This window comes from Leguminivora glycinivorella, chromosome 4 (assembly GCF_023078275.1).
Source record: "Leguminivora glycinivorella isolate SPB_JAAS2020 chromosome 4, LegGlyc_1.1, whole genome shotgun sequence".
In the NCBI taxonomy this organism is placed as follows: domain Eukaryota; kingdom Metazoa; phylum Arthropoda; class Insecta; order Lepidoptera; family Tortricidae; genus Leguminivora; species Leguminivora glycinivorella.
In genome coordinates this window covers 16,413,104-16,438,993 of record NC_062974.1, presented here as the reverse complement: position 1 = coordinate 16,438,993, position 25,890 = coordinate 16,413,104, and the positions used below count along the sequence as shown (strand labels likewise).

Sequence of the window (25,890 nt, the reverse complement as noted above, 5' to 3'; positions counted from 1 at the left end):
TCTTATGTTTTTCATCAAAATTCGGCTTTTCAAAAGTGTGAGGATTGAGTGAGCACTTTTGAGTTCATGTGTTATTACGAGAATAGTGCCTAGATTTCAAGGAACCATTGAGCAGGCTTTGCGATATTGAGGACCTCCCCGTATCAATATATACTTGCTCGACTAGCTTCTCCGTAAGTAATTACTACTCACAAGACACTGTCTGGTCTCCTATTGAGATCCCTCGTGCATACAAGGTCGACATGAATATCTTTGTAACTACATCTCTCCAAAGCCATTTACTTGGAACCTCATCAATTTGAGAGTCGATCAAATAATTAAATTACGCCAGGGCTCATCGTCTGTATCGTTACAAATTACACAAGGCGATATTGATTACACTAGTTTAGATATGCACCGCTGGTATGGATGGATTTGGAGTTACAATGGTGGTAAAAATCTTTCATTTTAGTTTAACTTTTATTTTTACGACGCAACTAAATAACTACTATACTTCCGTGTGAAGACAATAAAGTTTTCATATTAACATTTTAAATATTATAACAAATACGTATGCCCACAGGTGTGCTATTTGGTTACGTCGTACCAAATCTTGAAATTGTGACTTAGAAATACATTTTAATAGTAAACGAATAATCACAATTTCAAGCTGCAGCAAAACAATCTTTTAATTCGTTAATTAAACAATTTAAATGAACAGAGAATGGGCTCACTGAAATTCACGATTAAAAGATTGTTAGACTCCGGAATTTGGTTTTGAATGTAAACATTACAGCAAAACACTTGCTGTAATGCTTCTGTTTTCTTTGCCTATAATAAATAGTCTATGTCTGATTTTAGGCACCCATTATTGTGACACAACTTAGTATCTTTTGCACAAGCACTTATTATGAAATAGTTTATGATTGATTATATTAGCGTCTTCAATAGCACCTCTTCCAAAGCACTTAATCCTTGCACTACATCTATTTGTTTTTCATTACTTTAAAATTAAATTGTAACATTTAATTATACTATAAATAATAGTGGAAAGTTCTTTTGAGATACTTAACAAGTCAGTAGTAAATACCTTCTCCGTGCCGTCGTAGGTAAAAATGGTTTACATGAGCGAAAAACATTTTTAATAAAAATATATTAAAATTCAAATTACAGTTTAATCCATTGTAGTAAAAGTTCATAACTGAATGCCATATTTCTGTGGACAATTTGTTCATTTTTTTGCCAAGCGCTATGCAGGAAATTAGCTTCTATTGCGATGTCGACGCTTTTGGTAAAGTGGGTGAACGAGGGGCGTTTTCACAGCGCGCCCGCAGCCTCATAGCGGCCACCAGACGAAAATGTAATTAAAAATTCCGAGAGTATTTTGCGCCGTGCTCGCTACAAGATAGTGCTGGTGCCGGAGGATCGTTGTCGTGACTACCTCTTGGGAACTATTCGCTTGTAATTAGAGTCGTTCCCTTGGAAAGTCTTCATTGCTTGTATTTTTATTGCGGCTAAAGCCTTGGCTTACTAATGGGAACTGAAATTAAACAGAAACGTGGCATTCAATTGACTGTTATTTTCACACGAACGAGTAATTGCATTTTTTTTAATTTACGCATTCCATGGTTACATTCGGATTTCTGGCTGGCGTTTCGGCGGATCAGGTCGCATGGATAAAGGCGGACACGAAGGCGATTCTAGCAATTCACGAGCATGTGATTACAAACAATGCACGACTGAGTGTCACACATAATGATTATAATACGTGGACACTCAATATTAGAGGCGTAAAACGAGAAGACAGAGGACAATATATGTGCCAAGTTAACACGGACCCCATGAAAATGCAGGTAATAACAATAGCTAAACAATTACATATAATAGGCTAGTTTCCTACTAGTCAAATCAGCTTCTTTTTATGAACTGGTAAAACGATTTGCTAATATGGAATTACTATGAAATACTGAGGAGTCACGTCACGGTCAATTCATGTATTTTATATCTTTTTCTTTGACTTATTAAATATAAATTATGTTTAAATATAACTACTGTCCATATTTTTCTTCTAATTATGTGTATTATTTATTGCACTGCATAAAATATTTTATTTTACGTATAGGAAACTAGCCCATTAGGTATGTTATACATAGGTATGTTTCTCATAACATCGTGTAACAGATGGACTGGGCAAAGCTTCGTGCCAAATTTATTTTACGAATGCCTGCACTAGTTTATTATTGGGTTCTCAATTTCTCATATTATCAGTCCGCTTTCTTCTTTTAAATATGTTTTCAATCCAGACAGCATTTTTGGAGGTGGTAATACCACCGGATATAATCTACGAAGAGACGTCGGGAGACATGATGGTGCCCGAAGGCGGATCGGCGAAGCTGGTCTGCAAGGCACGGGGCTTCCCGCCGCCGAAGATCCTTTGGCGCAGGGAGGATGGTGGAGACATCATTTCTAGAGGAGGACCACAGGGGAAAACAAAAGGTAAATTCGTTATTAAGATTTTTTAATACACTGAAAATGTAGGTGTGTTTAAGAAAAAGTCATGACGCTTCTAATTAAGTTTGTCAGAGTTTTTGTTTAATATAAAACTTCAGTTATTTTAGTTGATCATAACATAAGTAAATAGGTATGTGACAACTTAAAACACAGACAAAATATTTGATAAAAATATTCTCAGGATATTTTTTTTATTTCCTCTGCGCCAGTTTTTCTGCAGATGCTATAATTTCAGCACAGGGCATTTATTCTTGTATGCTGAAATTGTACGCCACTGACTTACAGGACTTAAACTCGTAAAATTACATGGTATACTGTAATGCGTTTCAGGTAGGTAGGTATTTTACGTACCCAACAAAATGCAGCGCTACTGCGCTAAGGATTTGCATTGCCATTACTGTTTATACGGTGCTTTAAAATTTAGTATGGTTGTCTGTTTAAAATAGCAATATTGCTCTAAGGTCCAAACGTTGTTTAAAAATTAGAATTTTGAAAAAAAAAACCCCCGACTCAGGGGACCGATTTCCATCAAACATGGCTAAGAACACTCCCGCTTCCAATTCAGATTTCAAACAAAAAAAAAATATTCTAAATCTTTTCATCCGTTCGGGAGCTACGTTGCCACAGACACACACACACACACACACAGTAGCCACGTCAAACTTATAACACCCCGTCGTTTTTGCGTCGGGGTTATAAACTGACACATCACATCTCCTACCCACGGGGTCTAAGTTCCCTAAAGCCTTTAAAGAGAAAGGGATAAAAACATTTTAGTGTGGAAGACTAGATTTGAGGCAAAGACGCATATTGAAGGTAGGTTAGACGCGGCTACAAATCCGTTTTAGCTCGATAACATGGCGAAATATATCTCAATTGACGTTTTGACGTTGTTCCAACTCACCTTAGTCTCCCCTAGTGTAAAGGCGATCGACTTACTCAAGTAGGCTAATGAAAAAAAATCATGGCAAAAAACATCAGGCGGCTCGTCTGCTCGTTTGCTGCCTATTTCATAAAAAAAATACAGTTTTACACACCCGCTCCTTACCTACATAGCGGACGCTTAACGTACGGAAGAAACTTATCACCATATTATAACGTTTTCCTTCGCGCACATTACCCACGCCTCACGTGCTCGGAGTGTTTGCCGGCCATATCCATTTAATTTAATGAAGCGTGTACCCAACGTTTCTATTTACTATTAACTGCAAACATTGGGTTTTCTACTATTTTCAATAACGATTTAACGCTGTTTCGATTCTTATCATGCGTTCGTATTCAATTATCATTATTATGTACTAAAAACATGATATATATATTCCATTAATGGAATTCCGTTTTAAACTAAAATGTAAATTGCAAATTTTAAGGTCGACAAATGATATATGTAGGTATAGTAGTGTAACAACATTTAAAAACTCAAGTGAAAGTATTTATAAAAGACATGGACATTTTCAGAATTTGGGCCCCCAATTAGCGTAAGTCGTTTTTTTTATACTACGTCGGTGGCAAACAAGCGTACGGCCCACCTGATGGAAAGCGGTCACCGTAACCTATGGACGCCTGCAACTCAAAGAGTGTCACATGCGCGTTGCCACCCCACAAAAATTTACTCACTGTCAGTTTTGTAACGATAATTAAGCATTAAATTTCAATAAAAACATTGTTTTTGTGTTAATTACATAAACTTTAAGCGATAACCTACATTCGGAATGATCATGAAAAAACCGGCCAAGAGCGTGTCGGGCCACGCTCAGTGTAGGGTTCCGTAGTTTTCCGTATTTTTCTCAAAAACTACTGAACCTATCAAGTTCAAAATAATTTTCCTAGAAAGTTTTTATAAAGTTCTACTTTTGTGATTTTTTTCATATTTTTTAAACATATGGTTCAAAAGTTAGAGGGGGGGGACGCACTTTTTTTTCCTTTAGGAGCGATTATTTCCGAAAATATTAATATTATCAAAAAACTATCTCAGTAAAACCTTATTCATTTTTAAATACCTATCCAACAATATATCACACGTTGGGGTTGAAATGGAAAAAAATATCAGCCCCCACTTTACATGTAGGGGGGGTACCCTAATTAATTTTTTTTTCCATTTTTTATTTTTGCACTTTGGTGGCGTGATTGATATACATATTTGTACCAAATTTCAGCTTTCTAGTGCTTATAGTTACTGAGATTATCCGCGGACGGACGGATGGACGGACGGACGGACGGACGGACGGACGGACGGACGGACGGACGGACGGACGGACGGACGGACGGACGGACAGACAGACATGGCGAAACTATAAGGGTTCCTAGTTGACTACGGAACGGAACCCTAAAAAGGAAATTTTTAGACAAATTTTGTGCTTAATTGTCCTCACAAAACTGACAGCGAGTTAATTTTTGTTAACAACTTACGCTAATTGGGGATACCCAAATTCTGAAAATGCCCATATACTTATATTTTACTAATTCCAAATTATTTGTAGAATTTTGTTTTTACTCGCCTCAAAAGCTTAGCAGTCACATTACACCAGTAATTGTAAACAAGTATTATACCGCGATCCATTTTTATAAATGGCACAAGGTCCAAATAAATCACATTCAATATTCACTATCGAATCTTAGTAGTAAATCGCGGCGCAGCATCTCATGAATTCCTATTACCATTCAACGCCCTTTCTAATCCCACAGGATTACCACTAGACGTCCCGGGAATAATTACTTACTTCCCTCCACATTCGACCGAAACCTGAAAGGGTTATTGAATTGACAAATTAAACAACGTAGCCATTTGTATTGCTAAATTTTATTGCCCATGTTTTCACAATTGAAACAATATTCGAGCGCATTTTAACTGTGTGCTCGGCACTTCGTCAGACTTGTTTGTTTACAAAAATGTAGTAATCATCGTTATTTTTGCATCGTTAAAATAGTAACGGATAATAATAATACTAATTCTGCGACTTAGCAACTTTGTGCCAACGAAACAAAAGACACTATGTATAACTTCTCCAATGTCCTATCTAACGTTACGTGTATAAATGCATAAAGAATTAAAAAGTAAAAAAATTACATTATTAATAGGGACATTATTAAACTGAAACAGGATTTAATGGCATAAAACTTACGTTTATATTTTGGCTGGCGAATCGGATGTGACATTATATCAGTGGTCACAGGCAGACACGTAATGTAACGTCGAAATGTCAGCAAAATTGGACGTAAGTGTTACGCGATTAAGTTCCGTTTAGTAATGTAAGTGAACATGTGCGTATTTTAAATCAATATATCTAAGTGTGTTCGGTATAACGTCCCACTTTGTCGGTTACCATTAAGGCGAGATTTTCTTGCATCTTTATACAAATAAACTGACAAAGCTGAAAAATATAAAATCATTTATTCAGCAAATAGGCCACGGGGGCACTTTTACATGTCAACATTACATTCATTAAAGTTAAACAAATTAAATTAGTAGAAATATTAACAATTAAAAATATTAATCATAAACAAAGTAGATATAAACTGGTGTAGAGTTAGAGATGTATAAAGTCTCTAAATGTCATATTATTACTAACTATAATTAATACATAGAGAAAGCACAAACAGATACAAAGAAAAATGAAATCTATAATAATTTTAGAGTTGTAGAAGACTCTGAATGTTACAAGTAAAGATATTATACTTAATCAAATAATCCATGGAGATGTATAGGGTCTCCAAGAGTCAAATTTTATAAAATTAAAACATTTAAAAAGTAAAAACTTTTGTCAAATCATACAAACGGCTTTATAGCAATCGACAAAATGGGACGTTATCCCGTGCACACTCACATATGTATTAATAGGTATGACGCAAATAATATTAGGTACCAATCAACGTATACCTACTCATTTATAGAAGCAATCGAAAACTAGTGTCAAGGTGATTAATCAGCTGGTCCCACTTAACCCTCTGTTGAAGCCTTCGCTTGCCATCAGTCAATTCATTAAAGCAAACATAGCGGTACCCATAATGACTTTCACGACGAGGCGAGCGCTCCATACAAACCTGTTAAGACAAAGTGCACTACGTCAATTCATCTTTACTTCCACACAGTACTTGAGTTACCGCTTTCATTCTCTCATCAAATTAACAAACCGATCGGTCATCAAAAATCGAAAACTTTCTAAATAATGAAACAGTATTAAGGTGAAACCTCGCCCTAACCTATTCCAAATTAACCGGCATCAATAACAATCATCAATTTGACTGAAGAAGTCTAATTAAAGAAGCCGTTACAAGTTACCTCCATAAATCTGAAGTGAAACAATACAGGCTATCCATTACGTAGGCGATGTTTCTTCAGAATATTCCAATGAGGAAAGTTCGAGGACGTCGGACTTGAGAAATATAGTTTTTCAATGATGGCGCCGGGCATTTTCAAATTTGTTACACTAAACTTATAGGAAACTTCCTGTTAATAAATCAGTTTGTAGGAAAAATATTATCTCGGAATATTGCACCGAGGCTGTATAAGTTTATAGGTTTTCAGTATTGTTTTACATAAACCGGATAATTTACATTGCGGTTTTAGCTATTTATAGCAATTTATTTGTACAAGTTGTGCTTCTGTGTTTGGTTTAAAACAAAATCCAGAAGAGCGAATTATGAACACGACTTTTACAGACATAAATCCTTGATATAGTCTGATGATCTCACTTTTAAAAAAATGCAACGATACTTATCTACTTATCGCAATTGCGTGTCAATGAATCATCATCGTCAAATTATAAAAGTGAAATGAGCGAACTGTAAATTATAAACAAAATCCGCCTTGCAAATTATTCCCTCGTTGGCAAAAAGTACAAAGACACCTTTCACGAATCCTCGGCGAATAATAAGGGAAATATAACAATAATAAGGACAGTAAACAGTGGTGCCCAACAAAGGGGTATTATTCAAAATCTGCCCTTTATTGTTTCTCATAAAACATGTTCTGGTGGAAACGGCGTGTCGCGTGCCTATTTGTTTCATGTTGTACAGCAAATTATGCAGATAAGCGAATGAATGGCGGGAACTTACTCCGAGACTGATGCAAATTAACTCCAGCATCCTTCTATTTGACAATTTCATCTCTGCGGGGCTGCGAGCCGACACTTATAATATCTACTATTATGATGCATATCAAGTCACAGTCACAATATTATTTCAACACATGGTATTTTCTACATGATTTGGAAGACACGCTGATTGACATTATCTATGTTAATTAACTTACTAGTTATATCCTGAATAAGAAGATAAATATTTTCATACTTACTACACGCTAAACTATTACAGAAAGCGCATGTAAGTCATTTAAATAAAACAATAATGACATTTACCTGTATTTTTTTTTTCATTTTACAGATATCAAGTTCTTACGTAACAAATTAAAAGTTATTATAACGACATTGTCGCTGGCTACCTCATCTTACAAAGTACATCAACCTCAAAATTCTCGCTACAAATTTTCTTAAGTTACATTGTATTTGCTCCTTCAATCGTCCTAATAATGATTAGCAACTTCAGGCGACACGTCTCAAGTTCTTAATTAAAATGATAACTTGAAAACAAGGCACTGCGGGAAAATATTGCTCTTTCATTTAATTCGAGGACCCTTCGCGAAAGTACCGGCCCATGGACTTTGGTTAACTTAGCGTAGACTTTGGAAAGTTTACGACCTGTATGGGGGTAAATATTTTAACAATGAAAGCGGATTATGTATATCCAATTAAAACAGCGATGATGGAAATTGAAATTTGGATAAAACTTTGAACTAGAACTCTGATGGTTACGGGCAAGAACTGTGTCAGGGATAGTACAATATTACTATGTATTAGTATAAAACTAATATGTAGCAAATGTAGTGAGGTATAATTTCCTTGTTACATTGTTTGGCTGTTTGTAACACTATTTGCTAGTTTGGTACCCCATACCCCAGACGATATATCCTTAATAAATATGAACAGAATTACTTGTACAGTATTATTTTGTGATTATGTACTGATATAGTTTGGTAGTATGTAATTATTCCACGTTTGTGGTTAATTTATGTCAATTGACCAACAAAGACTGCAAATAAAGCGCACTGTTTAGCATCAATGTGGTGGTCTGTCTGTTAGGAATATTTAATCGTAATTAGACGATATCAACAAATGTTTATTCTAATCGGAATATAATGCAAAATCTATAACCGCTTCAAAAATACCGACTTTTTAAAGAAACTATTCGATGCAAAATGAATGAAATGCAGGTATCGTGTTCTTACTGTTCTTATTAAAAAAAAAGTAGAAGAGCTTTTACATGCATATATTTTTTTGATTATAAGGAAGTCGTTCAAATTTCTATACAAAGAGCAACCATTTTTCGCGTTTTTTTTTATTTATTTCAAATCAAACTACAGTACCAAATAACTCCCTTAAAGATATCCCTATCCCTATCCCCAGATTCTTTAACACTACCCATGTCGTATCTTAAATGAACAAAACTTAAAACATAATTTTGAAGCTCCTTAGTTCCCGAACGCTCTGTCCCAAGAAAGTTTGTACGTCTATGGCAAAACCACTAGGGTCCTGCTCGAGCGTCACTTGACTTATGACACATCGACAGGGCAAGTTTATTCAGCGGCCCGCCTTTAAGGAGGCTTGCAGAGCCGTGGAGTCGCTCTTGGAAAACTTCCGCGTTCGATCGGGAATTATTTGCATGTTCGGGTAGCTGGTGATAATTGAGTGTTGGGTTTATTATCTGCTGAATGTAATCGATTGAATGTTGTAATTGAAACTTGCAGTAAGTATTTATGAGATATATTTTCATTAAATTATAAGAAAAGAAATATTGATGTGCATAAATAAATAGGTGTTAAATGTTTTTATTTATATGTATAAAGACATTATGTGTTTATGCAAATATTGTGCCTATTATTTTAATAAGGACATTTTTATTAAGCATAATATTTTTGTGTGACAGTCGCACATTTGAGATGATTTGGGGGAACGTTTTGTTCAACAAAATACTTAATACTTTAACTGCTATCATAACATTTCTGCCCCAATACCACATTCTATTAGCTAATTAGCTTTGAATCGCAAAATAATTAATAAAATAAACACGCGAGTACTCCATGCCTCGCGCTGTGACCGCATTGTTTGCTAACGAACCGCCAGGCGACCGTTCTAGAGCTCTACACTTTTAACCATCACCCCTCACCTTCGGAAAATATTGCCCGTTTTTTATCCTCTTGTTTGAATAATGACTGTAAAGGTACTTCTCTAAGGTGTTACGAAAACAGCTCGAGTTGAAACCGCTAACGGCATTTGTTTACGAAACCCGTCAACTTCTGGATGAAATGTTTTCTAACACTCAGCGCAAAATGTAAAGTAAGCACTGCCGAACCACTAGTGCGCGATGTTAGTTGAAGATGTTAGAGTTAAGCGGTGTGCACATACTTGGTGATACTGCGAAAACTTGAGTAGGCTCTTGACTGCTCCTTATTTATCAAAAATGCAAATCTAATATTTTTCGAGTTGATCAATGCTTACCTTGCATTAGCCAGCTCCGTATCTAGTAAAGAACTTAGCTAAGAATCTGATCGAAACTAAAGTACCTATGCAAATCTAATTTTATCAATGTATACCTTAACTTTATCCAGCTTAGTGAAACGTCAACTAAGAATTTCAACCGAATCCCGGTACACCGACCGTTACTTTATTAGGCAAATGGTACTGTCCCATCAATTGCAGTCTATCTATATCCCTCTGCCGAATATAGGTCTCTTAAATTGTCGTCAGCTAAGGAAAAAGTATTAAAACTTAATTGTTGCCCTTCGGCAACTGGCATTCGGCATGGCTTCGGCATGGGACTTCTCCCATTAAAGTAGCTAAGTATTATTAAATTAAAACGAGACTTAATCGCGTAAAACTTACGTTATATTTAACCCAACGTCTGAAGGTATTCACTATAGCAGGAAAGTACGTGAAGCGATGTAGATAAAGTATATTTCGAGACTTATATTGCCCGGGATAAAGAACATGATTAGGTACCTTTTTGTTTTCAAATCATGATCCATATCCCGGTCAATATACATCGAATGAAACTAACCCTGAGTGACTCAAAACTTACGTGTTTGTGGAATAATTCAATAACTTTTCTTTGGGGCTGACAACACCAAACTGCGCAAAATTGATGTTACTTGCGCAGTTTTTTAAGACAAACTATTAGTTTTAGTAAGGCAAGTAAATTATTTATTATTCATTATATTCCAACGAACATAGCCGTACTCGATACACGATTTAACGAAATCGGCTCGATAGAAAAAAATTGCAAAGATTGGTCTCGAGTTCGTCATTTAACGGTTCTAGAGGTATGTCCACAGGTATGTCGTTCAATTATCACTTAGTTGTCTTTAATTAAAATTAAAATAACAATCATTTAAAAAAAACGCCGAATGCGAATGTTGGATTATGTAGAAATGTGTAGGTAATTTTTAAAAATGTTTTTAATATAAATCTTTGATTATTTGATGGAAACACAAATTTAATGAATATTCGTATACTGTTAGGGTTTGAGAACTTTCCTCAATTTCTCACGAATCCGATATCCGATTACATATAAGAAATCGAGCTTGATCATTTGTTTTGTCTCCACTGTAACTTTTTTCTGTATCTTTTGCTGAGGTGTGCCAATAAAGAGTATCTATCTATCTATCTTGACAGAATTTAACTTGAAAACTCAATATGAAAGCATAACAAAGAGAACAAATCTTCTAACAAATAAATGTCACTATTCTGAACTTAAATGTATGCTGTTATTATAATAATACGAAAGTCACTATAAGTGTGCCGTTCAGATTTGAGGAGATCCGTTCTGATCATCATCAGAAGTGCCACTGCACCAAATGTCACTGTTCTGAAAGTAAACGCAAGCTGCTGTTCTTATAAAAATACCAAAGTCATTATAAGCGTGCCGTTCAAATTTGAGGAGTTCCGTTCTGATCTCCATCAGCAGTTCCACTGCACCAAATGTCACTGTTCTGGACGTAAGTGCATGTTGTTCTTATAAAAATACCAAAGTCACTATAGGTGTGCCGTTCAGACTTGAGGAGTTCAGTTCTGATCATCATCAGCAGTTCCACTGCACCAAATGTCACTGTTCCGTACGTAAATGCATGCTGTTCTTATAAAAACACAAAAACCACCATATGTATGCCATTCAGATTTGAGGAGTTCCCTCGATTTCTCCAGGATCCCATCATCAGAAATGGGTTCTGATAAAAATGGGACCAATCTGTATGCATATACATTCGATCAAAAAAAAATTTCAAAATCTGTCCAGTAACGACGGAGATATCGTGGACCAATCATAAAAAAAAATTCCAGACGAATTGAAAACCACCTTCCTTGAGATTTCGGTGCGGCCGTAAAATATACATATCTAAAACACTAACGAAACATATTGCACAAATAATGGATATTTTTCCGTACTTTTCGTACCTAGCCGCTCTGTTTTAGTGACATCGCGCTCTCACTTTCTCCCATAATAATAGACAGTGTACGCTAGCGTCAAGCTCATTGGGTGTTGTCAGCGTCTTAAATAACGATTGTATTTATCTTGTTTCGCAGTGACATCCCTAGAGGGCGACGTAGTGAACCTGACAAAGGTGACGCGCTCCGAAATGGGCGCGTATCTCTGCATAGCGGCCAACGGCGTACCGCCCTCCGTGAGCAAGCGGATAATGCTACATGTACATTGTGAGTATCAAACCATAATATACCTACCATTGAGCATGTAGATGCAACGTCTGCTACTCGATAGCTGGTACGAGTATTTTGTAACTTCGTTTAGTTATAACGTAAAACAGAGCTCATTAAGTATCAAACAACCATAGCTACTTGTTTCTTTGGGGAGCACTTCGATCCATGGAAATGGGCGCGTATCTCTGCATAGCGTCCAACGACGTACAGCCCTCCGTGAGCAAGCGGATAATGCTTCATGTACATTGTAAGTAAAACCATAATATACCTAAACCATTGAGCATGTAGATACAACGTCTGCTACTCGATAGCTGATACGAGTATTTTATAACTTCGTTTAGTTATAACGTAAAACAGAGCTCATTATGAAGCAACCATAGCTACTTGTTTCTTTGGGGAGCCCTATGGATACACTGCGATCCATGGAAATAGGGGTGTAGAGATCTAGCGGCTGCATAGCGGCTGTCACCGACCTATCTAAGAGATATGCCCGGCTGTTGACATAATACCTAGGGTTCGGGAAAGAATAAAGAAACACCAGTATTTTATACAAAATTCTTTATTATGTACACCCTAAATAAAACCTAACTCAGTAACTTGGTAGAGCAAGATTTGGTTCGTTAAACTGTTATTTACATCAAGTTCAGTTCGATCATAAAACCTAGGAAAAACACATCCTATGTGTAACACCATCCATAGATCAAACTTATTTTAAGATAAACCTAATATATAGATTAAACCACCACCAAACAAATAGTTGTAAACAAAAATTATTACTCAGTAAATGTGTGACTCTTAATGCTATAACTAGAACTGAAACTAAAACTGGATCTGGCAAATGTTGCAATCATGAGATAGGCTTTCAAGTATTCATTTTATGGTTATTAACTTTTGAATAGAAAGGATTTAAATTAAGATTTTAACTGTAAAAAGAAACAAACCAAAAGGTAAAACCAAATAAACAAAGAACCAATAAACCAACACAATAGGTACCTGCTATCGCTGAAGTCCCCGAAGAAACACTCCGTTCCCGGCTCCGGATTCATTAGTGAAGTATGAACATTCTCCTCCCCTACAATAGAAATAGAATAATAAGAACCACGTTTATAAGCTAAAGAATTTCCATACTCCTTTTAAGATTGAACTATGGTAACACTTACCGGAAAATACTTCAGCAGACAAGCAAAATACAAAAATACAAAGCATTAAAATTATTAGGTCTCAGCACAACCACCGAAACGCCAACGCATATCAGCAACAGCTGCAGTGCGTAGTCTGAGGACCTATTGCTCCTGTCCTCGATGATGGAACTATGCATTTCCAAAACACCAAATTAAAACTTTCCCTTACTATGCATCTATAAACTTCCTCGATATGCATATATAATATATATGGATATGCATTCCATGCCAATGAACATTATTATTATCTTATAAAATTAATTTCTGTACATATTTAGTCAGAAAACGCCTTTTCTTCACGTCCAGAATTTTCCATCTCACCATTCATTTGTTCTTTCTCTATCCAAATTCAAATTCCCCACCATAGAGGTAACTAGCCAAACTAGATGAACAAAACCTTTATGCTGAAACTATAAAATAGACTGAAAGTATAGGAATGTAATTTTATTAATTTAACTAGAACATATTATTTATTTATTAGAAGAAATAAAATCATAAAAGTAACAAAATACATACCACGTTAGTAACACTGATACTCACTAGGTGTCGCTACGTGACAATACCCCCCTTCCAACAAGAAAGTTCACTGCCGTGAAACACCAATTATTAGTGAACTTGCCTGTCCTCAGGCGCGATAAGCCTAACTACAACTTAGCCCATCTGATCCGAAACAAGAAATACTACGAATCATAACATATAAAACAAACGATAACTAAAGAAAATACTCTTTAAAAGAAACGATAACTTCCAACGAAGTACTTATACTTCGTTCAACAAATCTCGAAATCCTTCGATAATCAGATAATAACCTTGTATATTTTTTAAATAGATACAAAAAAAAACGACGAGTTCTACCGATTAACAAAGCGACGAGTTAAAACTACTGATTACAACGAACCCAAAACTTTAATGCTTGTAATCTGTCGGAGAACACAATAACTATGCCTGAAATTGTAATGTAGAATTAAATTTACATATACCTTGACAAAAATAACATCCGACCAATAATAAATTCATAAAATCAATCAGACAACCTAGCTTCAACTGTCTCAAAACAACTTTATGATTACAAAATTCTGCCAAAACATACATACTCTCATACCAACTCTTACATACAATCATTATCCTTATAACCAGTAAAATACCATTTAAAATATAATACTGAAACCACAATCACTTTTGTGTTTAAATATAAAACTATTCAAACGCAACGAGAGAATTACAAAAATCGATTGCTGACAGTTCAAACCTTAAAATCTTTGACATGCCAAGAGCCTAGTGGATGACCATCCATCGTTTCTAGCTCATAAACCAAAGGTGATAAAACTTTGGTGATCTTACACTGCACATATTTTGGTGCTTACTTCGCCATTTTAAATTGCTGTGCATTACTTTGTGTATAATTTGCCTTCCAGACAATACCGCCCACCTTAAAAGTAGCATGTCTACGACGCAAGTTGTAATTTGAAGCATTTTTTGCATGAGCATTTACTAAATGCTTCCTAACCTCCTCAAATACACCTTTCAGACACCCAAATTCCCCAGCATACTCCTCTCTTGGAATATCAAGAGAATAACTGCCTTGAGTATCCTTATAAAAGTTTCCATTGATGACAGGTTCTCTTGCGTCAACTAGAAGAATGGTGAAAAACCAGTTGACTCATTCACCGCACTGTTTATGGCAAATTGTATTTCATGCAAGTGCTTATCCCAAGAACGATGGTTATCTTGAACATAAGAAGCAACTGCTATCATGATAGTTTTGTTATATCTTTCCACCAAATTCACTTGCGGCATGTATTTAGGAGTATAATGATGCTTTGGAACATTGTAACGTTCTAGCAGCTTCCGAAGCTCAGATCCCGTAAATTGTGTTCCATTATCCACAATCACGGTTTCTGGTACTCCGTGCGCTAGAATGACATGATTCTCAAAGTTTTTTGCCACAATTGCACTAGTAGCACGTCTTAAAGGAAGCAAGAGTGTAAACTTTGAGAAACAGCACGTTACTACCAGTAGAAACGTATACCCGGATTGAGATCTAGGCAAAGGTCCTACTAAATCAACCGAAACCACCTGAAAAGGTCTATTACAAACTTTAGGTTTTCCCATTAAACCTATAGTCCTTTTGGTAGAGTGCTTATAAGCAGAACAAATTTTACAATCCTTAATAAAATGTTGAATATCATCGAACATTCTTGGCCAATAAAAACGTAAACATATCCTCCTGTGAGTTTTAAATACACCTAGGTGTCCTGCTGTTGGCATTGAATGAAATTCCTCGATAATTTTCTGCCTATGCTCTTTACGAATCACTTCTTTCCAATCGAACTCTGAAGTTAAGCTATACTTGCTTTTACTATAACGGTACAGTTTTTGATCTCTAATTTGATAATTCGGAACATTTGAAGGATGTTCTTGGCAAGATTTCAATATCTTGTCATACCATGCATCTTCTACAGTTCCCAGTGGAGTTGTGTTTATAACATTGATAGGCATAAGTCTTGACAATGCATCGGGAACTACATTATCAGAACCCTTTCTATGCTCTAACTCGAAATTGAACTGCGATAAACGACACCCCCAACATGCTAATCTACCAGACGGATTTTCTAATTTTAAAAACCATTTTAAAGATGCGTGGTCTTTAATTTATCAAGCACACGGTTCAAAAGCAATAAATGAGTGTTAAAATCTCATTCATCATTCGGAATGTCTGAACAAAAATTTTGATGAAAAAGCATATCCATTAATCGTTGTTGCCTCGCCGTAGCCCCAGAAATTCCAAAAGGCATAACTTTAAATTTATAAGCACCTCTTCCAATAACATTAAATGTCGTCTTATCTTGCGAATCCTTATTCAAAGGTATTTGCCAAAAACTAGCCGATAAATCCAAAGATGATAAAAACTTTGCCTCCTTAAGACTATCCAAAATTTGTGGTGTATAAGGAATAGCATAGGAATCAGCCTTAGTAACCGAATTTAACTTCCGACTATCCAAGCAAAATCTCCATTCACCACTTGATTTTTTAACTAGAATTACGGGATTATTCCAAGGACTCTCACTAGGTGTTACCACATCCAGCTCAAGCATCCTATCCAATTCCTTAGATAATGCGTCTCTCTTTTCTGGTGAAAGAGGATACTGCTTAGCTTTAATTGGTAATGCATCGCCTGTGTCTATCACGTATTCAATCAAAGATGTCCTACCCAAACCTTTTTTATCTGTGGAAATGTCTTCAAACCTGTCAATTACTGACAATGCTAATTCCCTCTCATACGGCATCAATTTATCGAACGATGTCAATGAACAAATTTGTTTATGATCAATTTGAAAATTGAAAAATGTGTCCGGGGCTTTTCTATAATCAATATTATCAAAAATTTCAGGTGCTAATTTAAACGCTTTCCAAAAATCACATCCTAAAATTACATTTGACACGATTGTCGGTACGACATGAAATTTAATAACATGAGTTATATCCTTAAAAGTTAACGGTAAAAACATTACCCCTAATAAATCCAAATTAAAACCGTCCGCAACCGAACATGAAATTTTATTTTCTTTAACTAGAGTAAAACCGAGTTTTTCAAAGTAAACATGAGAAGAATTTCCTAACAAAGAAATACTGGCACCAGAATCTATACCATGTCCATATCACAGAATTTACTTCACGCAATCGATTACACATTAAAACACGTTACAGATTACATCCCGCCTATTATTTCGAGCGTACCGCCCTCCGTGAGCAAGTGGATAATGCTACGCTTGCATTGTAAGCATAAGACTATTAAATTTATTTGCTTATTCCGTAGATTACTGTAATATACTTCAATTACATTTATAACGAACAAATGTGATCTTTCATTGCGAAATCACTTACTAAATTGATTTAAACAGTCTTTCACAAAATAATATTTACGTAAAAATATTTACGGAACACTCCACTATTGGACTACATAGGTATCAATACCAATAGCTCTGTCTCTCTCTAAAACAGCTGCAATCTGCACGTGTTAATAAGCAAACATCCGCGTGATGATCGTGAACTTTATTGCGTAGAGCGTATGAGTGTAAACAAAGCACTTGTGATCTTTTTCTTATGTGCGCAAGTTAATGGCTTTCTGTCGATGTTATGTCGATACTGTGTCGATAGTCGATAGTATGTCGATGTTATGTCGATACTGTGTCGATAGTCGATGTTGTGTCGATGTTATGTCGATGTTATGTCGATATTGTGTCGATAGTCGATAGTATGTCGATGTTATGTCGATATTGTGTCGATAGTCGATGGTATGTCGATAGTATGTCGATGTTATGTCGATTGTGTGTCGATACTGTGTCGATGGTATGTCGATACTGTGTCGATGAAACGTCGATACTGTGTCGATGGTATGTCGATGTTTGAAGTTATAAAAGGGTCGGAGCGAGCCGACGCGCGTCATTCTTAAAATATCTGCAAGACTAACAGTGTCTCTGGCTTTCGTGTGTTATACTGGTGAGTGAAGTTGTTCTGCTATTATTTCTCTGTTTGTTTTTACTTGGAAATTATTCTAAGTGATGTAAACTTTGAAATTGTGTCTCTGTTTGATTGTGCGGGGACAATATCGTCGTACAGTTGAACTTAGACCTATGGTGGAATTGCTTTACTGTCAGTTGTGGGGTTATTTTAGTGTTCTATTTATAGTGTAGTGTTACATTTAAATTGATGTGTATAGTGAAGTTTTCTGTGCTTTGTTTCATGAGCGCCGTTAAGCAATACAAAGACTGGGTCGATGTATGGCTGGTGCTTGGAGATAAGTCTGTGTTTGGTTTTGTAGGGAGTAATTCTTGCAAAACTAAGCTTAGATTATAGCACGTAAAGGAAACTTCACTTGTTTGTTTAGTTGGTCAGTAAAATTGAATTTAGTAATTTTCTATGGGGTTATTTTGTGAAAGTTATAAGCCAGAACATTGTTTGTGACAGACTGTTGTCCGGCTAGGCGCTTCTTCCCTTACGGTGTCAAATAAGAGGCGTTTAGGGGTCTTTTTGTTCCAAGTGGAGGGCTTGGGCGTCTTTATTTACTTACAAAAGGCGTACTTTCTCACCGGTCTCAAAGAGTCCAACTGTTAGATGGAAGTGAGGACTTTCACGATTGACGAAAGACATTAGGAGTAATCCTTGCTCACTGAAGTCGGCAGTATTTGAGGCTGGGGTCCTATATATATATATATTTATTTACTCGGTGTTCTCGTTCATGCTGGCGTTGGTCGCTGGGGATTTAGGTTGTGATCGATCCACATCTAAGTAAAGTTGATCGCAGCTGGGTTTCCCATGTGGCTGGTACTGGTGTGTCCTAGAATACTGGATATATACACGGATAGGGCGATCTACTCTCTGCTACCCTAGCCCGCGGGCAAGAGCAGAGGGGGATCAGAACACAAGCTTATAGGTTGCCTATCTCAGCTTCGCTGGCTGAACTGTACAGTTCTAGTAGGGATACACTTGTACATATTCTGAACACAAGATCTATGGTAAGTGAGGGTCTGTGTTTCAGATATGTTAGAGTAGGGAAAACGATAGGATTAGGGTAGAGTCACACACTATTTCTATGAAAGTAGAGTTCTTTTATGATTGGTTTTGGAATATAATTGGTCAACGTGTATTGTGGAGAAATAATTTAACTACTACTATTTATATGGTTTAAATGGACTTTAAATGTGGTGTTTACTATCTTAAAATATGTGGTAAAACTGGTAATTTATAAAATCTCTTATTACTTAATTTATTTGAGTGAAATTAATAATTGTGGTAGCAATTTCTGATTCTTCATGTAACATCGAGCCAGTGAGTGTTGCTAACTAGTTTTTCAAGGTAAATTCTATCAAGTTGGTTAGGGAAACAAACTATTCTTTGGAATAAAAAGCATAGGTTTGTTATAGGGCCCAGTGGCATGCGAGCGCCGTCCACTGATGACAAGTCAAAAGCTTCAAGGAGTTACTAGACTTATTTACTTCGTTCTCAGTGGTAGCAACTACTCGGAGCCTTGATGATACATTAGAAGGATCGAGAAGTTATGGTCTATTAGCAGTATTGGGGAAAAGGGGGGTTTAGCTAGGGGAAAAGAAACAAAATAAAAGGGGGGGTTAGTTAGTAGATAGATAGCCCTTCTGGCTTGGCATAGGACTCTCAATAAAGCAGTTTGATTGAGATTAAGGATCCTATTCCGCAACGCAAGTTCGTACCCAAGCCAGGATCACTAATAGAGCGTAGCGGTTGTTTTCCAAAATAATTTTTAATATTTATTTCATGTATGTTTCACTCACTAACTTTTATTTTAAAATTTCTTCATTACGTCATTAATTTTCTCACTCATAACTTTCTAGGCCTAAATCTGATAAAATACTCTTCTATAACACTATATTATTATGCTACAATAACCTTTATTCTTCTTTAAAATATAAATAAATAAAATTTTAAAAATTAGTCAAAAATACAGCTGATACTCATTAAAGGATCTAGGTTATCGCGGTTCACGTCGAAGGGTTCTACTTATTCACGCTAGACGATCACAAGGCCAAATTTACGGAGTATATTTAAAGGGGGGTTAACTATACTGTTGGTTAGTCAAGTAAGTAAGTAAATAAGTAAGGTGAGCGGAGGTTTAGTTACATTTGGTGCCGTGACCAGGATTTAAGATGTGCTCTATAGAACACATCTTGGATACCAAGGTTTACAAATAAATAATAGGAAGTAGCCTTACCAGGCTACATTTGTTGTTGTGAAAACGAGTGGGTGTGCTGTATTTCCTGACTTATTTCATCTCTAAATAAAACTCATATACCTAATATTTTTATTCAATCGCTATTTCATAAAAACAAAAATAACTTTATTGTTAATAAACACGTCTGTAGTATTTTCTTCCATTGTTAATTCTTGCCGCGTTCCGAGCGAAGTCATGCATCAGTATAGAACCAATGATATTTTCGTTTTCCTTTGGTACCTGAAAAATAAAAAAATAAAAATTAAAATAGCGTAGTAAACCTAGACAAAATCTATTTCTAGGAAATTAGCTCATAATCGTAGTGGTTAAACATCGTCCCGATTAGGCCATTTGGTTGCATTGCTACGTAGCAATTGTTGGCTTTGGCGCAACTTAACGTTTCCTTGCGCCTATGTGTAGTACTATTATTTATTCTGTGCCTTAATGTATGTTTTTCTAGCTGTGGGATAGGCAGGGCTAGTACGTAAAATACTAGGTACTTATAGAAAAAATATTCATGTACCTAAAATAAAAGAAAGCGCGGAGCTGTAGCACTTTAGAAGAGTTTGCCACCTCGTGACCGGAATTGGAAACATAAGTGTGTACACAATGTACAATAGTAATAGAATTTCATGTTAAAACAAATAGTTCTCTATATGCCCAGTACATTTTCTTAGCAGGTTCTGCCATCTTCAGGGTTATTTTGAAAGCTAACATCACGTTTGCACTTCACACCGGAGATCGGATAGCTTCGATGCTGTTTTATATAGTCTATGGACACTCTGATGATATACATATTCCTAGCAGGCTTGTTATACAGAATTTCATTCATAGGCAGGATAACTACAGTCTAGATGTAAGGTTATTTTCCTAAAATAATCTAGGATACCTAAGCCCTAGATTTAAGACCTAGTAATACAAGAAGATAGGCTCTAGTCTAATCGTTATGGGGGCGCGATTATTTATTGTCGCGCTGAAGTACAATATTATATGGGGCGTCCCGCCATTTTTCTATGAATACTGAATAGCTACACGCATGTTATACTATGACAGTACCTCCTTCGATGGATGGTTTGTTTGCATTTCAGTTGTAACTCTATAATATACGTATTGTCTCACAGGATTTCATACATCATACAATAAATTGACAAAGTCTTTATACTGAATATTTTCACTATGAGAACAAATGTCTGTCTGTTAGATTATACGTATTAATCATTTTAGGACTAATTTAAGTTCATTAACTTATAAGTTGTCATACATTTTCATACTACATCTTTGGTAAACAGGCATACGTCCCTCTTGATGGTGAGAGGTCACCGTAGCCTATATCTGTCAATTATTTCATTAAATTAAATGCACTGTACGAATTTCAATTTTCTACACGTGTATATTTTTACTGTAGTAATACAAATAAGTATGTATGTATAAACAAGATTTTCAATAGCTTCATATGACATGAGTTCGTTATCTTACATGATAAGCTGTAGGCTAGTCTAAAATAGTAAGTGTAAAACCATACAATTATTATGTTCGGTAGATTGTGTACACAGCTTTTATACAATATTTCACAAGTCAGGAGTATGCCAACATACTGTACTTCATTACAACCATGTCAAACATATCCTACGAAATATTAGCATTACCAGCATCTGGGAGGTCGTACCTCGCCATACCTTAACTCCACCACTGCTTGATCATTGTCACAATTGCTCAAATAATTTTATGAAAATTGATTGAAACTTGTAATATTCCTGTTAAGTAGGCATACTCGTAGATAATAAGCACCATTACTACTATAAAACTATATTTTACTGAGGTTCAGAAAAAGTATGTAGTATGTGGTACGCAGTAGGAATGTAAACTTACCTAACATGACCAGGTCCGATCTGATTGTCGGATTACTTTGTGGTCAGTAACGTTGAACGAGCTGGTAGTGCAGATCAGCGACACTGAAAGGAAATAGTCAGACATTAGAAATATAATATTAGATAGAGTAAGAAAAGGGTTTAGTTTTAGAGTTAGGTCCTGCCAAATTGGGTTCAATATTATTTCATTTATCTACTCACGGGGGCGCGTCGCTTAATTTTTGGAACTAAGACACGCCCATGAGAAATATTGTGTCAGAAAAAAACAACGCATACAGCAAAATGTACAAAAGGAAAAAAAATATTAAAAAGTTTGAGAACCCCTGCCTAGCAATTCATATCTACATGAGCTAGGACATAAATGAGTTAGTAATAAGTTTGCTTAACCAATAAAATTAGGATAAATTAATGTAAGTTTAATTTTCACTTCATTGCTTATTACCATCGCTATACTTCGCCTAAATTATCTAAATATAATATTAATGCCATGAGCTATTAACTTTTAAATTTAATAAATAGTACGAGCTATTATAAAATATAAGTACCTTTCATTTATATGAAGTCAGTAGATATATGGGGAACGGTCCGTGACCACGCACTGGGGATTCCTCAGTCAACCTGCATGTTGCCGACAGCTGGTTGATGTTCTTCAATGATGATAATCCATTTCATATACTGAAAATTGATACATACACTATTTAAACTCAATGTAGCAGAAATAAAATCTATGCTAAGTCTGAATTTTAGTCTACATAATTTTATTTAAGTATCAGACGTCAAGTTTTATCTTTGAAAAATACAAAATTAAAGTTTGGACAAGATTCAATGCCTATTTTTAAATGCCATGACATTCGTTTGAGGTCCTACAAATATTATTTTTCATAGCCCATAAGCCAGCGCTTCAGAAAATTAATTGAGAAGTTTATATGTTGGTACGGAAACAATGTTACAATTTCCAAGAACAGTTAGGTAGCCTAGATCAAATAAATTAGTCGAACATATTTTTAATGCTTACCATTTAATCAAGGTATGTTCAGTTTCTATAAATATTGATTTCCATAAATTTGTGGCAGATGTGTAGAAATATCGGACATTGTAAACTTTCCAGAGAAATTCCAATTAGATGTTGAAACTGAAAAATCGAACAACCATGTAAACCTCATTGAAAGTAACAAATATATTTTGTTAGTTAGGCCTATTTTACGTACATTTAGATCCTCTTAGGAAATGTGAAAGTCAGAAAGTAACGTGGGAAATTTACTAATCATTAATTTATCTGACGATAAAACAACGAAATAAGCAACATTTCACCATATATATTTGGTCTATTTATTGTAGTTCGCAAGTATGTTCTGCTGGATTTCAAAAAAAACAATGACTCGTTTGATGACATGACACATTGAAGAGTAAAAACAAGGACTTACCTTCTTGCTAAGCTGCTTTTGAAGTAGGCAATTCATTCGTTTTATCAGTAGAGACATAGCCCGATAAGACATCCTTTACAGGGGCTGTTTGCTCATTAGATCATGAGTATGAGCACTAGATTCTTCTATTATCTTGATGAGAAACACAACAAAACACATGTCCATTGCATTGCATTCACTAAATGTCATGTCAATTTCATAACCTCACTTTCGCTATCGGAAAATTACATTGCAATTGCAGTTCGGAGTTCAGTTTGATAAAACAAGATCACTTTGTCGGCATTCGGCAATATTATCTGAGAGTAACGCGTGTTTAGGGCAAATAATGTTTTGTTTGCATTTTCTTACTTAAAGGACAAATGACAAAATGGCGAATATGGACGGCTCATGCATGACCGGCGTCGGCGCAGAATTGCTTGTCGTTTGTTTAAGCCGAGTAAAATAAAGCGAATATTTAAATAATTCTAGTTGTAGATCACGTAATTAATAATGAGCTAAAGAAAACAAAAACGGATCTGCCATTTTTTCGCGAACAAGCGGATTAGCGGTAAGCATGACATAGATTAGAGAAACAATTTAACCACAGATAACATATATCTTCGCCAAAAGGTGTTCTATCGGTGACATTACACAAACTATCATTGTTTTTAAGTTGGTACGCTTGATCGGTCATACAATTTTCGACAAAAGATATTCAGTAATTCAGTAATTTATTGTCCGGTGTTGTCATTTACAAAACTTTACTTCATTTTTCTCTACTTCATTATAGTAAAATTAATACAATAGATGTATTTAAATACAAAAGATTTTGTTAATTTAATTTTCTATTGCTTAAATCACATCAAACTATACAAGTTGTGTAGGTTCTGAATGGTATTTTGTTAATAGGGCTAATCACATGTCCACTTACAAGTGCGGTCCGACCGTCTGGTAACTCCTTAAAGAATCTCACAATATATTTTTAATCTGGTCACACTTTTGTAAACCGATGCGCACACGCAATTTCCTACGCATAAAGGCAAATCTACACGATAGTTTTCGTTCGATTTCATTAAATTATTTAAAAAAAAAAAATCAATTATATATTTCTAATAGCTAGTCAAATATTTGAACATTATGATAGGCTAAATTTATGATATCAAATAATTGTTTTGTTGAAAATGAAATACGCACAAATCAAACCTGGTTCAAATTTATCTCCATTTAATATTTGCGACTACTCAAAAACACTTTAGTGTGTTTACAATGAAAATACGCCCATGAGGAAAATTGTAAAAAAAAAAAACGGCTAAGTATGACAATGACAGTTCCTTACGAAAATATCTGAGCGCGAAGTAATTAAATTTTTATAGATAACCGATTTCACTGAAATTACAGTGTTGTGTAGCTTCCAATAATTAGTATAGTTGATTGTGTAGAAGCACGTGTGATTTTTAGTGACGTCTTATTATCAGACGAAGAGAAATGTGAACTACGGTTTGAAACGAAGAGCTCTGTTAGTGAAAACATAGTAATTTCAATTAGTTTTAGGCCATAATTAGTTAGTTAAAAAAGGTGTTAGTGCAATAGTGCAAGACTTGAGTACATGGAGACAGAGTTAGCAACAGTTTGGACGCGAAAAACATGAAGTGAACATTGAGATATTTCGTGGGACGTTCGAGTTGAAGTACCCGGCTTTTGATGTCAACTAACGGAGGAGTAAGAGTTTTTGAGCCTGGTCTCATACCTGCTCATAGGACCAATGTGTTACTGAAGATTTTCAATATGATTATGTTGTTAGTGGTGCCATATTATGCCACACTAAACAGAAGAATGGAACAGAAAATGCCGATCAAGAAAAATACATATATGTAAGTGTTCAAAACCCCAGTTAATTTACCCTATTCTAGTTTTATTGAGCAAACAAGACGGAGTTTTATAGTCTGCAGTAATTTTTGAGTTAGAAAAATTAAAGTCACTTAGCGATCAGACATCATACTAGAGGAAAAAAAAAATAATAATAATAATAATTGTAGGTGAACGTAAATGAGACGTACGTCTCATATGGTTAAAGTACCTAGATGGTCCTGCAACCTTAGTTGGCATATTTTTTTTGGAAAATATTTTAACGCTTGTGATTTTTATTTTATCTTTCCCTCTGTTTATTGGAAGTCTTTAACTTAACTTTAGTTTTAACCTAAGATAGATTCTTACCACAGCAGTGGTTCTGTCATTGAACATAGTGGATCAGCGAGGATGGTGGAGACATGCGGTGAAAACTTCAGTGTGTGTTTAAATGCATGCTTAGTAACGCTAGTGAAATAACAAGTGTTTATGATATTCGATTTATGCAATATTTTATTTTTTTGACCAATGATTGGACAAATAAGGACTAGCCAACTTTAGAGATGAAGAAATATTCATTGGTTTCAAGTTACT

General features: G+C 35.4%; 1 protein-coding gene and 1 long non-coding RNA gene across 3 annotated transcripts in view; one reads left to right on the top strand and one right to left on the bottom strand.

Moving 5' to 3' along the window:
• Positions 1-25,890, top strand: part of LOC125225787 (lachesin) — a 124,197-nt gene that overhangs the window by 68,500 nt on the left and 29,807 nt on the right. Inside the window, exons 6-8 of the mRNA XM_048129640.1 lie at positions 1,647-1,832; positions 2,283-2,475; positions 12,123-12,251. Coding sequence (XP_047985597.1) covers positions 1,647-1,832; positions 2,283-2,475; positions 12,123-12,251 — 508 coding nt within the window. The remainder of the gene's footprint in view (positions 1-1,646; positions 1,833-2,282; positions 2,476-12,122; positions 12,252-25,890) is intronic.
• LOC125225788 lies at positions 20,263-24,036 on the bottom strand. 2 transcript variants are annotated; one of them, XR_007177018.1, is made up of 5 exons: positions 23,473-24,036; positions 23,064-23,180; positions 22,594-22,723; positions 22,050-22,132; positions 20,263-20,420 (listed from the first exon to the last, which is right to left on the bottom strand). It is a non-coding gene; the product is annotated as an uncharacterized LOC125225788 (long non-coding RNA). The 2 variants fall into 2 exon arrangements; XR_007177017.1 differs by lacking the exon at positions 23,473-24,036 and having other exon boundaries at positions 23,064-23,230.